General features: G+C 45.3%; 1 protein-coding gene across 1 annotated transcript in view; it reads left to right on the forward strand.

Annotated features, from left to right (window-relative positions):
- Positions 1–14,503, forward strand: part of IGFBP7 (insulin like growth factor binding protein 7) — a 77,294-nt gene that overhangs the window by 55,465 nt on the left and 7,326 nt on the right. The window contains exon 2 of the mRNA XM_082464489.1: positions 10,614–10,723. Coding sequence (XP_082320615.1) covers positions 10,614–10,723 — 110 coding nt within the window. The remainder of the gene's footprint in view (positions 1–10,613; positions 10,724–14,503) is intronic.

Raw genomic sequence — 14,503 nt, forward strand, 5'->3', positions numbered from 1 at the left:
AAAGAACAGGGGGAGCCGTTATGCGCGGCTGATTAATGTCTGGGGTTTTGGGCCAAGGAGGCAACTGTAACCATGAGAGCTCTAGAGACTGGGGCCTGACGGGCGAAGACATCACCGGGTAAAAATGCCAGCCAGGCACAGGCACGGCATGCCCCGCGCTGTGTTCATGGTTGGGGGGGACGGAGGGGGCCGTGCCTCACACAGATCCCTTGTGTTTAATGCGGCTCCAGGCCCTCGCAAAGCCGAGCTGAACGCGTCTTAGCAGAGAGGCGATCTGACTCTGAATGAGCAAAGGCAAAGGGTCCGGATTTAGTGGGCTCTTAAATGAGACCCACAGACTCCAGACGGACGCAGAGCCCTATCTCTGGCACTGCCATCAAGGGTAGGAATTCTGAGGGCAGGAGAGGGGCAGGGGCGGGGCTGGGGATGTGAACTAAAAGCTTTATTTTAGGAAAATGGAAAACGGCACAGAAGGAGAACTACTGAGACTCTGAGAGCAGGCACCTCAAAGCTTGTGACAAAGGGGGGGAGGTCAGACATGGCCCACCGTCCCCCCCATGGAGCTAGAGCGATAATAGTAACAGTAAGAAGGTTATCGGGTATCTATACCCTTCACTCCAGCTCCTGGAACTTTCCTCTCTTCTCCTTAAATGCTTGCACCTCCCAGTGTCCTCGGCCTCTCCCTGAAAAGCCTTGGGAGCAATGTTTCTCCAAATCTGTCCTCCTCTTCTCCTCTCTTACTTTCCACCGTTGTGTTGTCTTTGTCATCTGAGCATCTCCTGCTCTGAAGCCGTGTTTTAATTGAGTGGTTCTACCTGGGGAGTTGAAAAAAAATAATTCCAGTGCCAGACCCCACACCCAGACCAACGCCCAGACCAACGCGAAGCTCTGGGAATGCAGCCCAGGCCCGCATACTAGTTAACCGCTCCCAGAGGAGCTCAGCGTGCAGCCAGGATTGGCAGCCTCTGTAAGACGGCATCCTTCTTAGAGGCCAGGTCCCGGGTGGCTGGAGCTTGCCCTGTTGGCTGTGTGTCTGGTGCCTGTTATTCCTGCAGATGCCCCTCTGCGAGATCTCTTCCAACCTGCATAACCTTCCAGAGACTGAACAAATCTCCTCTTTTTGATAATTCCTAATCTAAAAGGGTGACCCGGTACTGCACTGCCAATCCCCACCGTCTGCTTCCAGGGTGGTCAGCCTGGCCTGAGGGATTTACTGGGCCTCCTACAATGTAAATCTCTTCCTTGGACGAAGTGGAGTTGAGGGCTTATCTAGTTCTCAGGGAGCTGAAAAACTTTAGTCTTCTACTGAAGACCCCAGGTGGGAAGGCTCCCTGGAGCCCGGGCTGTCTAGTAGACAGGGAACAGCAGAAGTGGCCCCATGGTAGCATCTTCCCAGGGCCTCCTGGGAGCTCAGGCCTCAGCCCTCTTCAGCTTTCCAAAATGTTCCAGGCACTAGGCTTAGCAAGTCCAACCCTCCTGAAGTTGAAGGCCACTTGGCGGTCCCTCATATCCTTCCCCCTAGGGGCAGGGTTCAGGAGCATCTCTTTCTTTGGACTACATCCCTTGTTAGTCAGCTCGGGGCCTATGGACAGAGACTAAGCTTTGAGGGTGGGTGAGCCTCCAGGTTCTGGACGACTTCCCCTTACAGCTCACAGCTCGGTTCAGGAAACACTTCTGGTGCCTGACGATGCCAGGCACTGGGGGTGTGTAGGGAAGGCAAGGACTCAAAGATGAAGTGTCCTGGGGGGAACTTGCTCTCTGGGTTTCTAGGAAGCTCAGAATCAGGTGGCAATAAGTGTCCTCCTGTGGAAACTTCCCCACCCGGTTCTGTGCTTGCAGAATAGGAAAAAGTGACCCCAAATTTTAACATGTTGGATTTAAGGTGAGTCATAGCCCAGATAGGACAGGCCCATGAAATGTGGGGAAAAAAAGTATTTCCAAGGCTCCATTAGCATGAACAAGATACACCCACATAACTAGGGAGTTTCCCTTCATAAAGGTACTCTGTAGGAAGTCAGTTCTTCCATATGCTCAAACCACATAAAAATGTAGCCCGCTAATGTAACCTGTGTGGACGTCAGCCATGCCGGTGTTGTGATGGCAGTTTAGCTATTCCAGCTCCGTGGGAGCTTTGCCGGATCCATGAGCTCCTCCCTTGGCGATGTTGCTGACACAGCCCCAGGTTAGCTCAGCCACCACAGGGCCACCAGAGTGATCTCTCCACCTTACACATCTGAACTTGGCTTTAAATCCTTCATGGATTTATTTTACCTAGTGCAGCGTTGCTCCAAGGATGACCCCAGACCACACGTACCAGAGTCACCTGTGGGTGGGAACCTCAGCCTGGAGTCAGACCCTTGGTTATTATTCTATCATTTTGTGCTGGGTCCATACTTGTTAGGGGAAAAGAATAAGAAGACACCATCAAATAAGAGATTGGGTTTGCAAGCAACAAATTATAAGAAACAGCAACTTTCTTTTTATGTTCCATGGTCAGTTCAAACTTAGGATAATTCTGAGACATTGCAAGAGTCACAATCATAGAAACACATCTGAATACTATGATATCTACTACAGGAAAAAAAAAAAGATTAATACACTCTAGGAAGATTTTCAGTATCAAAGATTGGAGCCAAAATGAGGTGTCTCATTAACCCAGAGATAACTAGCTGTCAGCCAGGAAATGTAATTCACAGGATCTGTGTATGCCGTTACCAGGGTTGCATCATACTGGACAGTCTGCTTTCAGATGAACTGCCCCTGCAGATAAGTGGCTGGTTGCTAAGCAGTGTCTTAGCTGTCTACTCCCCCGCTTTACCTGGGATGGGGTGGGGTGAGAATGGGCTGGGTGTCAGCAGCGAGCTGATGGAATTCCCTCCAGAGAAGCTGTCCATGGGAGAGCGAGCCACAGCTGTCTTCCTTCCATACGCAGGAACCCACCCAGCCTGCCAGGGCTAAAGTGTAAACTTGACAGTGTTTACCTTGGTACCACTGGTCCCCCAGTCTGTTTCCTTTCTCTCTGTGGGGTTCGGCACCTCCTCATTGCCCAAATCCTCAAATCTAAGCCCAAACTCATCCTTTCCCCCTTCTCCAATCCAAGGCCTTCCTCAGACAGACACCCTGGCTTCTGTCCGTGGTGTCGCCGCCTCCTCTTACCCAGCCCACAGCTTTTGACTCATTCCCTCTTCCCCATATCCAGTCAGTTCCCGGGTAGTGTTGGTTCTTCCTGAATAATCTCTCGAGTCTGCCTCTTTCCTTTCTGTTCCCATTGCTACCACCTTGATTTAGGCTTCTAATCCCCACCCTGTCCCAGTCCTGCTGCAAAGGCCTCCAAAGTCATCTCCTGAAATGCCACTTGAATCACATCTCTCCAACATTTAGAGACGCAATGGACCACAAAGTGTCCCCCCCGCCTCCTTCCAGTGTGCTCCACACCCGAATCTCAGCTACGCTCTCCCCAAGCGGACTGGGGTGCTTGCTGTTCCACCAGCCAGCTGGTGTTTTCCTGCCTCCACACCTCTGCTCAGGCAGGTCTCTGAAGTTGAAAACCTTCCTTGAGAGAAAGTTTACTTCTGAACATCAGGGCCTGCTCAGATACCAGCTCCTTTTGCCAGCCACCCCAGCTCCAAACGATGTGTCATTTCCATTCTCTGAAGAAGCAATTTGTATTAGCTCCAGTCATAAGGATTTACTTTGAAATAAAAGCAGTAATTAATACTTACTGAGTGTTTACCCCATGCCAGGTACTGTGCTAATTGCTGTATCTTGTTTGATCTTTCCGAAAATCTAATGACTTAGGTATTATCCCATTTCACAGATGAATAAACTGAGAAAAGTTAAATAACTTGTTCAGTGTCACATAACTCAGAAGTGGTAGAGCAGTCTATTACCTTCGTAGCATTTTAATCTCAGTCTATATGTGTTAAGCCTCCCCATCCCACCTCAATATATTGTATCCGAAAAAGAGGAAGCATTTCTTACATACTTTTACCCCCAGCAGTGTTTGGGAGAACCCCATCATTATAAACTTTTGGGTCTTCACTCACACTAAAATGTAAATGACCAACAGTAGCAACCATAACGAGATGACTTTGCCTTAAACAAAAACCCTGAAGTTAAATCTGGCCTATGGTGCTTAAGATTTAGTACTTTTTTCTCCTGCCCTTACTGTCCTCAGCGGATACCCATGAGACCGTGTGCCAGATTCTCACACCTAGGGTCAGCTGCTGTATCACCGCACCTCTAGAAGTTCCCGAAATGACTTGCCTTGGCAGATGGCTCTGCCCTTTAATTAGCCATACAGCTCCTGCTTCCCCTTATTTAATATCAGGAAGTTTCCACATATTTCATCCCCTTCCCCCTCTTGGCCATAGTGCCTTCCTACTATTCTTTTCCCATTTTGTACTTTTGTTTGGTGCTTTTCCCTTCAATGTGTTATCGGAATCCAATCTGGGGATTTTTGCCAAGTTGTCTGAACTCTATCTCCATATGTGGTGTCTCACTTCGTTCCTAAACCCTCCTTTTTTGGTATGAATGCACATACTCTCTGTGAGCTATTTTAGGACCCAGCATCATTAAGAGACAAGATGAGTGTGGTTTGCAAATCTACCATAACTTGGAGAAGTCTTTATACTCGACTCTCCTAGCCATGTTAATAAGTACTCAGTGAGAGCTATAATGTGAATAATATAACCCAGCATATTGCAGAAACCCTGTTTTTGATGTGAGGTTGATTGATGATCGTTTCCCCACAGCAGATCTACCCTTCTCATTGGAACTTTCTTGGCTAATATATATTTAAATTATTTTACACCCGTGATTGTATACAAATTGGTTGTTGAGTGGGCAGTAGCCAAGAAACCTTGTTTATGGCAAGAGGAAGTCAAGTGGAAGATTAAAGAAAGTCACAGTGAATAATCTTCCAGTTGATAAATAAGAAGTGACTATAGCACCACTTTGGTTAGGTACCTTGGCAAATGTGTACACTGGTATATTTTCAAGATAGTGGCTATCTTCTTAGTTCCATATGAGTAGTCATGTTATGTTCTGAATTGACTGCTGCCTTTTTTCCACTACATACAATCTGGTCTGTCCCTCCTCCCAATGAAACGAAGCACATCTGATTCCAGAGTTTCTAGCTCAGTTATGACTCTATCAGGACACTGGCATCTTCAGTTAGCCCTGCTAAGGAAAGCACTAGAGAATAATGATGGACTAAGCTGTGTGGCACTAACTCTGAACTCAACAAGATTTCAGAGAAGAAATAAGTGCAAACTGGAGCTGTAAAAAAAAAAAAAAAAAAAGTCAAAAAGGAGATGAAACTTCAGCCTTAGAGCTCCAAATAAAGGGTAGGGCATAGATAATAGATGAGAGGAAGGAGGACATCCCAAGTAGGCAAGTGCATCAGCATAAGCAAAGGTTCTAGAAGTGGTAATAAGCATGTAATGAGAGAGTGAGCGTGAATGTTAGGAGCAGAGAATGAGTTTTGGTAGAAATAAGAAAGAAGAATGAATTTGTAGGGTAAACATGGGAGAGATCATGGGAAAGCAACAATGAAAACAAATGTGGTTGAATAGGATATCAACAAAATTGAACAAAAATTGACTGTTAAGGAGAATTTGACTTTTGACTGTTTCCCAGGTTCAATGGAGCATGTATATTTAGCTCCAAAACGTGACCTCTCCTAACATCTTCTGTGCAGCTTTTCCAGATTAAAAAATTGGCTAACTAGGTAGCCACTAATACCTTTATAATCAAGCTCTGTTTTTTTCATCACTGGGAGAATGAACTTTGTTATGAGTCATGTACAGTGCATTTAGGTAGATGAGGTGGTGCATTGGACTGACTTGTAGGGAATGAGAGCTCCCAGAACCAGGCAGTGGAGCCTCAAAACTTCATGGATGTCAAAGATGCCATATGACTCTGCTCTAGGACACATTCATGATGGGTACATTCACTTCCAACCCAAAAAGAAAATTCTTAGACCTGCCCTGGTTTCTTCTGTATAAATGGGTAAGTGACTTGTCCAAGGTCTCTTGGCTATAAGCAGTAGACAAGGATCCAGAGCCAAGTGTTCTCTTCCCAAAAGTGCTTTGGGTATTTTTGTTTGTTTGTTTTAATGGTAACATGGAGAGGGCATCTCAGGTCATGTCTGGGGAGTGTTTTGTGCTCTGTAAGAGACTAGGAAATTGTTCACATGTTTCTTTTATGTTATTCCCATGCTTTGTATAGGATAACAAATTTTAACTCTGTCCTCTCCTACAATTTTATGTAAGATCAGTTTGAATCAATTTCTCATCAAGTTCAAAATTAATTCTATTTCAGGGTCTTTTTCTCATGACATTTGCATGTTTTGTGAGAACTGCCCTTCTTTACCTCTTCAGAATCAAATTGAAATATTCCAAATTTAAATCCATCGACAATTCTTCCTTTTCTATATCTTTAGTGATTTTTCGGACCATAGCTAATTTTAGGTTATAATTGAATAAGCAATCTGTGGTCTGTGGGTCATTTGTCTAGAATTTAATTAAGAGTGTCTGAGGGGGAGGATGTAGACTTAGGTGGGCATTCCATAGCAGAACCTGACTCCTTCCAGGTAGTTTTAAGGTGACACTGGTTCCTTAAATTGAATTCTAGTTTTCTTCCAAACTTAAAACTTTCTTCTTCCTTACACAGTTTCATTCAGGACCTGGCTCTCTTTATTTCACTTTCTCTTTCTTCTCCTTCTCCTTTACCTCCTCCCTCCCTCCCTTCTTTTTCTTCCTCTTTCTCTTCAAGGATTGATTAAAAGGAAGAGACCACCTAAGTTTACCAGGCAAGACTTATAAAAAATAAGGGAGCAAGAAAACAAACTTAGAGAGCTGAGAAAGATCGAATGAAATTGAATGAGAACTGAGTTGAGAAAGGTAAGAATGGAACATGGAGTAGCCTGGTTTCGGGACATTCATCTGAGACAGAAAGATAGGGTGAGTTGGAGGTGGGGAAAGTCTTGGGATGGACTCTCCCCACCTCAGCCACCAGGCATCACTGTGACAGCTTGGTTGCTGCCTGGGGTTGTCCACAGTGGGGAAGGGGAGGAGAGAGGCAGTGGGCAGTTAATCTGTACAGGATGTCTGCTAGACACATGTTTGTGCAGCCTGAAGTCCTTACTGGAACAAAGGCAAGGATAAATAAATAATTGAACCTATTCTGGTGTTTGTCCCTATACATTTAAATATTCGGTGACTTGTTTTAAGTGGAATCCAAACACTGTGTATGATTTAGATGGCAATGTTGTTACCCTTGGCTGGGCCTCAAGGGCTGATTTTGAGCTTTCTGCCCAAAAATGAGCTCAGAATGAACTAAAAAGTTATTTTATCCTTAAAAACAGAAATAATTCTGGATCTGCTTTGGCCTTCTTGGAAAAAAGGCAACGTGGAAAGATTTAGAAATTATTTTGGTAAAGAGTCATTTTGTCAGCTGCTCTCCTGAGGTAGAACAGAACCTTCAGGAATTGAATTGCATGGTACACGTGCAATTTGAGGTGATTTTGGCAGTGAAATTGCTTGTCAATGGAGTATGCGGGATGGTGGTTCTTTAGGGTGGGGACGGGGTGCAGTGCTGTTGGATCTGCCATCGTATCAGCCCCACATATTTTCACCATCCTTCACTTCCATACAGAACGTGTCCACTTGGTGTCTCTGTGGGTCAACATTTGTTCAAGGACATCTGAAGTAGCAAGGGTTTTTGTAAATGTGCAGCAAACTGGTCCTGATGGCCCTTCCTTTGCCTCTCCACCCCATCAACTCAACAGGGGTCAGTGAGTAATACAGATTTTTGTGGTATGCAAATCTTGTTGAATTCTAGGCATTGCCTGGTAGCAGAATTGACAAAATTATTTATGTTCTCGGGATGGTCCAAATATCGACTCAGCCCATCCACCCAAGGTGTTATATGTATTTCAAGAGTTGGGAGAGAGAAAGAGGAACTCACAGCATGATTCATCCTAATCTTGAACGCCCTGGTGATGGCTCTCATCCAGAGTAGTCCTGGGTAGGTTCAGATGTTTTTAAAGAATTTTTGCTCCTTCTGAAATGTTCTGCTTCATGGAATAAGGAGAGGATTGCAGGGAGATAAAACAGATCCGTTCTCCATTCAGTGCTTCAGTTTTATTACATTTAATTCTAAATCATACTATGTTTGTTGGTACAAGGATAGACACATAGACCAATGGAACAGAATAGAGAATCCAGAAAAAGACTCACACATATATGATCAATGGATTTACCACAAAGGCACCACTTTCAGTAGGAAAAGGATGGGCTTTTCAACAAATGATGCCAAAACAATTGGTTGTCCTTTGGGGAGAGAGTGATGAACTTTGACCTCTACTTCATAGCATACACAAAAATTAATTCAAGATGGACCACAAACCTAAATGTGAAAGGTAAAACCATAAAGCTTGTAGAAGAAAACAGGAGATCTTTAGGGCCATGGGCTACGCTAAAAAAATTTAACAGGACACAAAAAGCACTAATCATAAAAGAAAATTTTGATAAATCAGACTATATTAAAACTATGAATATCTTAGGTTTGGACTTCCCTGGTGGCCTAGTGGTTAGGATTCCAGCCTTTCACTGTGGTGGCCCAGGTTCAATCCCTGGTCAGGGAAGATCCTGCAAGCCACGCAGTGTGGCCAAAAATAAATAAATAAGTAAAATAAAGAATATCTTAGTTTGGGATTTCCTTGGTGGTCCAGTGGTTAAGAATCCATCTTCCAGTGCAGGGGACGCCAGTTCGATCCCTGGTCGGGGAACTAAGATCCCACATGCCGTGGGGCAACTAAGCCCGCATGCTCTGGAGCCCATGCACCACACCTAGAGAGAAGCCCGTATGCCGCAACAAAAGATCCCGTGTGCCACAACTAAGACCCGTCGCAGCTAAATAAATAAATAAATAAAATTTTTTTAAAAAAAGAATATCTTAGTTTTAAAATTAGGCTGTCAGAGGAATCCATAGCATGTCTTCAAGATGTGTGACGGAAAATTAGGCTGGAGTTCTTCCGTGTGCTCTCCAGAATCTGCCCCTGGCAAAGACGGATAACTCTGCTCCCTGCTCGGCCTGTAGAGAGATGGCTGCGAGTTGAAGTAAGTGGTTTGTCACAAGGCTGAGGCACAGATCTCACAGGAATCTTGCATTCCTCATGTGGTTTTGCTACGTGAGAGGCAGCTTTGTTCCCGAGCCCCTCCAATCTCTGAACACTGGTGTATTTTTCTCAGAACACTCCCTTGAGACCCCCCGAGCTTTGAGGTCATCCCACCAAGTCCGTGTGTGGGAAGGAGGACAGTCTCTCGGGGCCCTCAGAGGTGAGCCAGATCCGGTTCTGTGGTGTCCAAGCTCTTGGGGTCCCAGGGCCCTGGAGGAAGCCCGGGATGCAGTGAGGCCCAGCCCTGCCCTGCCCTGCCCTGCCCTTTGTGGGGCCTTGTGTTGGTGAGGACAGACGAGGAAGCATCGGAGACAGAGCCAGCAACACACATAAACACAGCTCCACTGTGCTTACCACGTCCATGTTTGCCACAGAAAAGCCAAGACCCCTGGCCAAGAGAGACGCTTCCTTTCAGACCTCGGGTTTAGAGGGAAGGAAACGTGAAATATATTTACAGCTTTCAAAACTTTGTTTTGCACATTCTTACAAAGGGGAAAAATAAAACTACCCTGAGGGATTTTTAAAAAAATCAGCTTCCAATACTTTAGATGAGTGGGAAAAATCTTACATGCTGTTATCATTTCCTTTCTGTTTCAAGAAGTTAATCGTGGGCTGGAAATAGCCTGTTGCAAAAGGGGAGACTTCATGCCCTTTGAATGCTGCTTATGCCAGAAAACGTTCCAGGCCCCAAGGGGAGGTTGTCCCTTTCCCAGGACTGTGATGCAAGATGACCCTAAAGTTAGATATTTTATTCAGCTGGAAGACCCAAGGCAGTGGAGAGCTGAAATTCACAGGGAATAATTAACTCATTCTTTGAAGAAATGGCGTCGAGCTTTGGGTTCAGGCCAGGTTCGGTTCTGGAAGTAGTGCGCTGTCAGCCCAGGCTCCTGGCTCTCCTCCCCTCTGACGCGGACTCTCTGAAGGCCCCTGGCGCCTGAAACCAGGCGCTGTGGATTAGCAGTGGATGGGACGGGTGTCCAGCACGTTAACCAAGGAGTGGTTGTTTGTTGCCCCTCCCCCCCGAACAGAAATACTGGTATATAAAAAAGAAAAACATTAACTGTTTGGGGAGTAAAATGTCACTATATTAATTGGAAAGTCGCAGATAAGCAAAACAGCTGGTAAATTAAAACTCATTTAAGCATGATTCGTGGGAGAAGAAAATTTTGTTAAGCAATATGCTTTTCTTCCTAACTGTTTTTTGACTGTCAAGATGTATGCATCACCAAAGAATAGCTTAAACTCCTGCTGGTGGCTGGGGTAAGCTAAGTCTGGTCTTTGCAATTGGCTTCAGGTCATCAACAGAGGGGATAGCCTCCTAAATATAATGAGGTATTTGCTTCCTAGTAATACTTACAGGTTACTAGCACGCTGACGGATGTTAAAGACTGCTTAAAAGGATGGTTTGACTTTGTGCCCTCTCTTATAGGTCCCTCCATCGTGACGCCCCCCAAGGATATCTGGAATGTCACTGGCGCCCAGGTGTACTTGAGCTGCGAGGTCATCGGAATCCCAACCCCTGTCCTCATCTGGAACAAGGTCAGTGGCCCAGATTTCAGAAGATACCCTCGATTGACCGGCTCCTCTTATGCTGCACAGGGTAGTAATAGCCTAAAGTCCTCGGCCAGTCCAGTGCCTGCTGTTCCTTAAACTCAGGGCCTTCCGACAGGCTTCCAGACACCTGTCCTGGATCTATCAAACAATTTTACTGACCTCCAGAATGGTCCCTGCCCTGCTTTTGTTAGCAGTCCCTGAGCAGAGAGCCTTAGGAGCTGGAAGAACTATGATGCTAAACACGCATCCCACCCTCTGAGTGTGGGTGTGGGTGTGCATATGTGAGTGTGAGCGTGTGTGTGTGCGTGTGTGTCGCAGTGTAACATTGTTACAAGTTAAGATTGTGAGTTCCTTGGGCGGGTTGGCTGGGTTGTCTCTAAGCCAGGATTTCTCAGCGTCAGCACTGTTGACATTTTGATCCAGATGGTTCTTTGTTGTGGCAGCTGCCCTGTGCACAGTGAGTAGTTTTGCAGCGTCCCTGGCTTCTACCCACCTGATGCCAGCAGCAGGTGCGCATGTGCACAGACACACACACACACACACACGCACACACACAAACTGTGACAGTTAAAAATGCCTGCAGACATTATCAGATGTTCCCTGGGGGAAAAGCCACCCTAGATTGAAAAACAATGCTCTAAGTGTCAGTTTTTCCTCCACATGATGAACATGGCATAGAATTCTTGTAAAGATTACAAGTAACGCAGCTAAATCACTTGGCCCGTTGTCAGGTACATAATTAGCACTCAGGAGATGTTAGCTATTGTTCCTGAACATGTTTCCCTTTGAGGAGCGGTTATCTTGTATAGCTATCTTCATATTTGAAAGACAACATATTCTTAGTGTGTCTGTAGAAGGGAAGAGAAAACACTCGTTTGCCAGATCAAGTAATACTTCACAGTCATACTGTACGTTATTTTACATTATTGCCCTTATACCTTTTGACTTAAGTCTCACAACAGTCTGTGGGGTAAATATCATCAAACTCATGCTAACAAAAGGGAAATCTAGTTTCAGTTAAAAGGCATAACAAGAAGCCCCTTTTCAGCTGCTTTTCTTCTCCAGCAAACTCTAAGGTGGATGATGGTCTCTCCTGATTATCTTGTGTGCTTGGTGTCTGACCAGAGGAGCAACTTCTAGAACTCCAGGAGGGATTTTGGCTCCCACTGTCAGAACTCTTTCTGTTGCAAGTTGTAGAAACTCACTTCACACTAGTTTAGGCAAAAGAGAAAAAAAAAAGGGAGGGGGGGAAGCTTCTAGCCTCAAGGGCAGCTGGATCCAGGTACACAGTGGGGTCAGAACTCTAACTCTTGGCTCTTTGATCTCAATGTAAGGGTATCATTTTTTCCTTCTACTTCAGAAAGATTCCTCCATGCTATAGGCCACAGTGTCACTGGCAGCTCCAAGGTCACATTATAATGTTTAAAGACCCCAGAGGAAGGAAAGTGCCTCCTCTCCCTGCTGCTTTGTAGAATTCCCACTGAAGGGCTCTGACCCAGGCTGGGTCACCTGCTAACCTCTGGGTCCCCCATGTGGCCGTCTGGCAGGAGTGGTGTCAGGGTGACTCTGAATCCTCCCTGGGGTGGGGTTGGGGTGGGGGATGGTGGGCAGAGATGACACCAGCTGTGCTATTACTGTCCTTTACAGCCAGAAAGTCTGTTCAAGGGAGGGGTGAAATTTTACCTCAGTAAACTATTTTTTGTAAAGGGGAGGTAGGAACAGTGAAAAGCAAAAATGCAACCGGTGGGTATGTTCCTCCTGGCCTTCAGCAAAAGCTGCTTATGCTCCTCATTGCTTATTTGGAGGTTGCTGGTTTGATCCAGGGGGTGGAGAGGTGAGGAACAACTTTTCCAAAGGATATCCATAAAAAGCTCTGTGCAGTTCTCTAGGGATACACAGTGAGAAGCCGGGGTGACCCAAGCGTCCCAGGGCATGTGACCTTCAGGACCGATCTTGACAGAGAGTAATTTCTTCAGTCCTTGCTCTGCCTATCCCTCCAGCTAACGTACGCACATACCAGGGAATAAATTAGCCTCAGGAATCTTTTCCTTTAAACTTGAGGATCCAATGGGGACAGATTCCATGGGCCTCCCTGAGGGCTTGTCAACTGGGGGAGTTCGGGGGGAGGGTGGGAATGGATGGAGTGGGAGTGGGGAGGAAGAAATAGAAAAAAAAAAGTCTACAGACTTGCCAAAACAAACAAAAACCCAACTGCCAGGCTCTGCTGATTTTCTTCTACCTTCATAATGTCCTTTGCCACATGCATGACCTAAAGCAGTATTTTTCAAACTGCAGACCATGACCCATCAGTGAGTATTGAATTTAATGTAGGGATCACAACAAGCATTTTCTTAAAAAATAAAAAATAGAACATAAAATGTCTTAGGTAAAGACACATTTAGTAAAGGTATTTCCTAAAACTTTTCCTTTGTATATTCCAGATCGCAATGCAAAATATATTTCTTACTATGGACCATGTCAAAGCACTTTGAGAGTCACTGACCTAAAGAATTAAAACAGGCCATTTGTTTTCTGCCCCACTCTCCTTGTAACCAAACTGTTTATTTATTTATTTTTGGCTGTGTTGGGTCTTCGTTTCTGTGCAAGGGCTTTCTCTAGTTGCGGCAAGCGGGGGCCACTCTTCATCGCGGTGCGCGGGCCTCTCACTATCGCGGCCTCTCTTATTGCGGAGCACAAGCTCCAGACGCACAGGCTCAGTAGTTGTGGCTCACGGGCCTAGCTGCTCCACGGCATGTGGGATCCTCCCAGACCAGGGCTCGAACCCGTGTCCCCCGCACTGGCAGGCAGACTCTCAACCACTGCGCCACCAGGGAAGCCCCCCAAACTGTTAAGGATACAGATTTATACTTAAGATCACCTGTCTAAGCCAATTTAAGCACAGAACTGCTTTTTGGACATAAATGAATCTTAGAATCCTCACTTGTTAAACCAAGGTTCAAAGAAGGTAGCATGTCTTTCTTGCTCAAGGATTCTTAGCAACAGCAGAACTGACAGGAAGGATGAGCCTTCTCTCCGAGACACTTCAGGCTACAGTGACAGTTCTATGGCAGGCCCAGCCTGGTGAGTGGTCCGTGCTGTCCTGACCAGGACTTACCATGTGACCTTAACAAGTTCCAAGGTTTTTTTCAGAAAATCCCTAGCCTATAAAGATTCCAAGGGAAATATTTGAAATGGGGCAATGAACTGAAATAGCTGAATTTACCTTAACCCTGGTAAGTCAGAGGGATGCTTACAGGGAAGGTGAAACACCAGAATTCCTTCCAAACATTTAGATGTTCCTGAGATTGAGGCTTTCTATTCTTTTCCTACCTGAACATTTCTTCAGATTAGGGCTTTCATGACCTCTAAGAATATTCTTTAGTAAAAAAAAAAAAAATATATATATATATATATATATATATGTGTGTGTGTGTGTGATTGTGGTAAAAAGGAGAAACTATCCAAAGATGTATAAAGAGTTCATAATAGCCTCCCACCTCCTTCCACTCCTTGAAATAACCAATGTGAACTTCCCAGGTTTTTATCTTTCTATACCCTTATTCATGCCCAAATGTATACAAACACATATTCCCAGTGTGCGGGGTGAGGTGGGGATGTAGTGCGCAATTACTCTGAAATTGCTTTTCTCAAGAAATATTTCATGGGCATCCCTCCAGGTCTGCTTCTCAAGAACTACATAATATTCCAAGTGTGGATGTACCATAATAAACACAGCTTCTGTGTTTCCAACTTTTCATCACCTTA

This window comes from Balaenoptera physalus (assembly GCF_965194825.1).
Source record: "Balaenoptera physalus genome assembly, chromosome: 5".
NCBI lineage: Eukaryota > Metazoa > Chordata > Mammalia > Artiodactyla > Balaenopteridae > Balaenoptera > Balaenoptera physalus.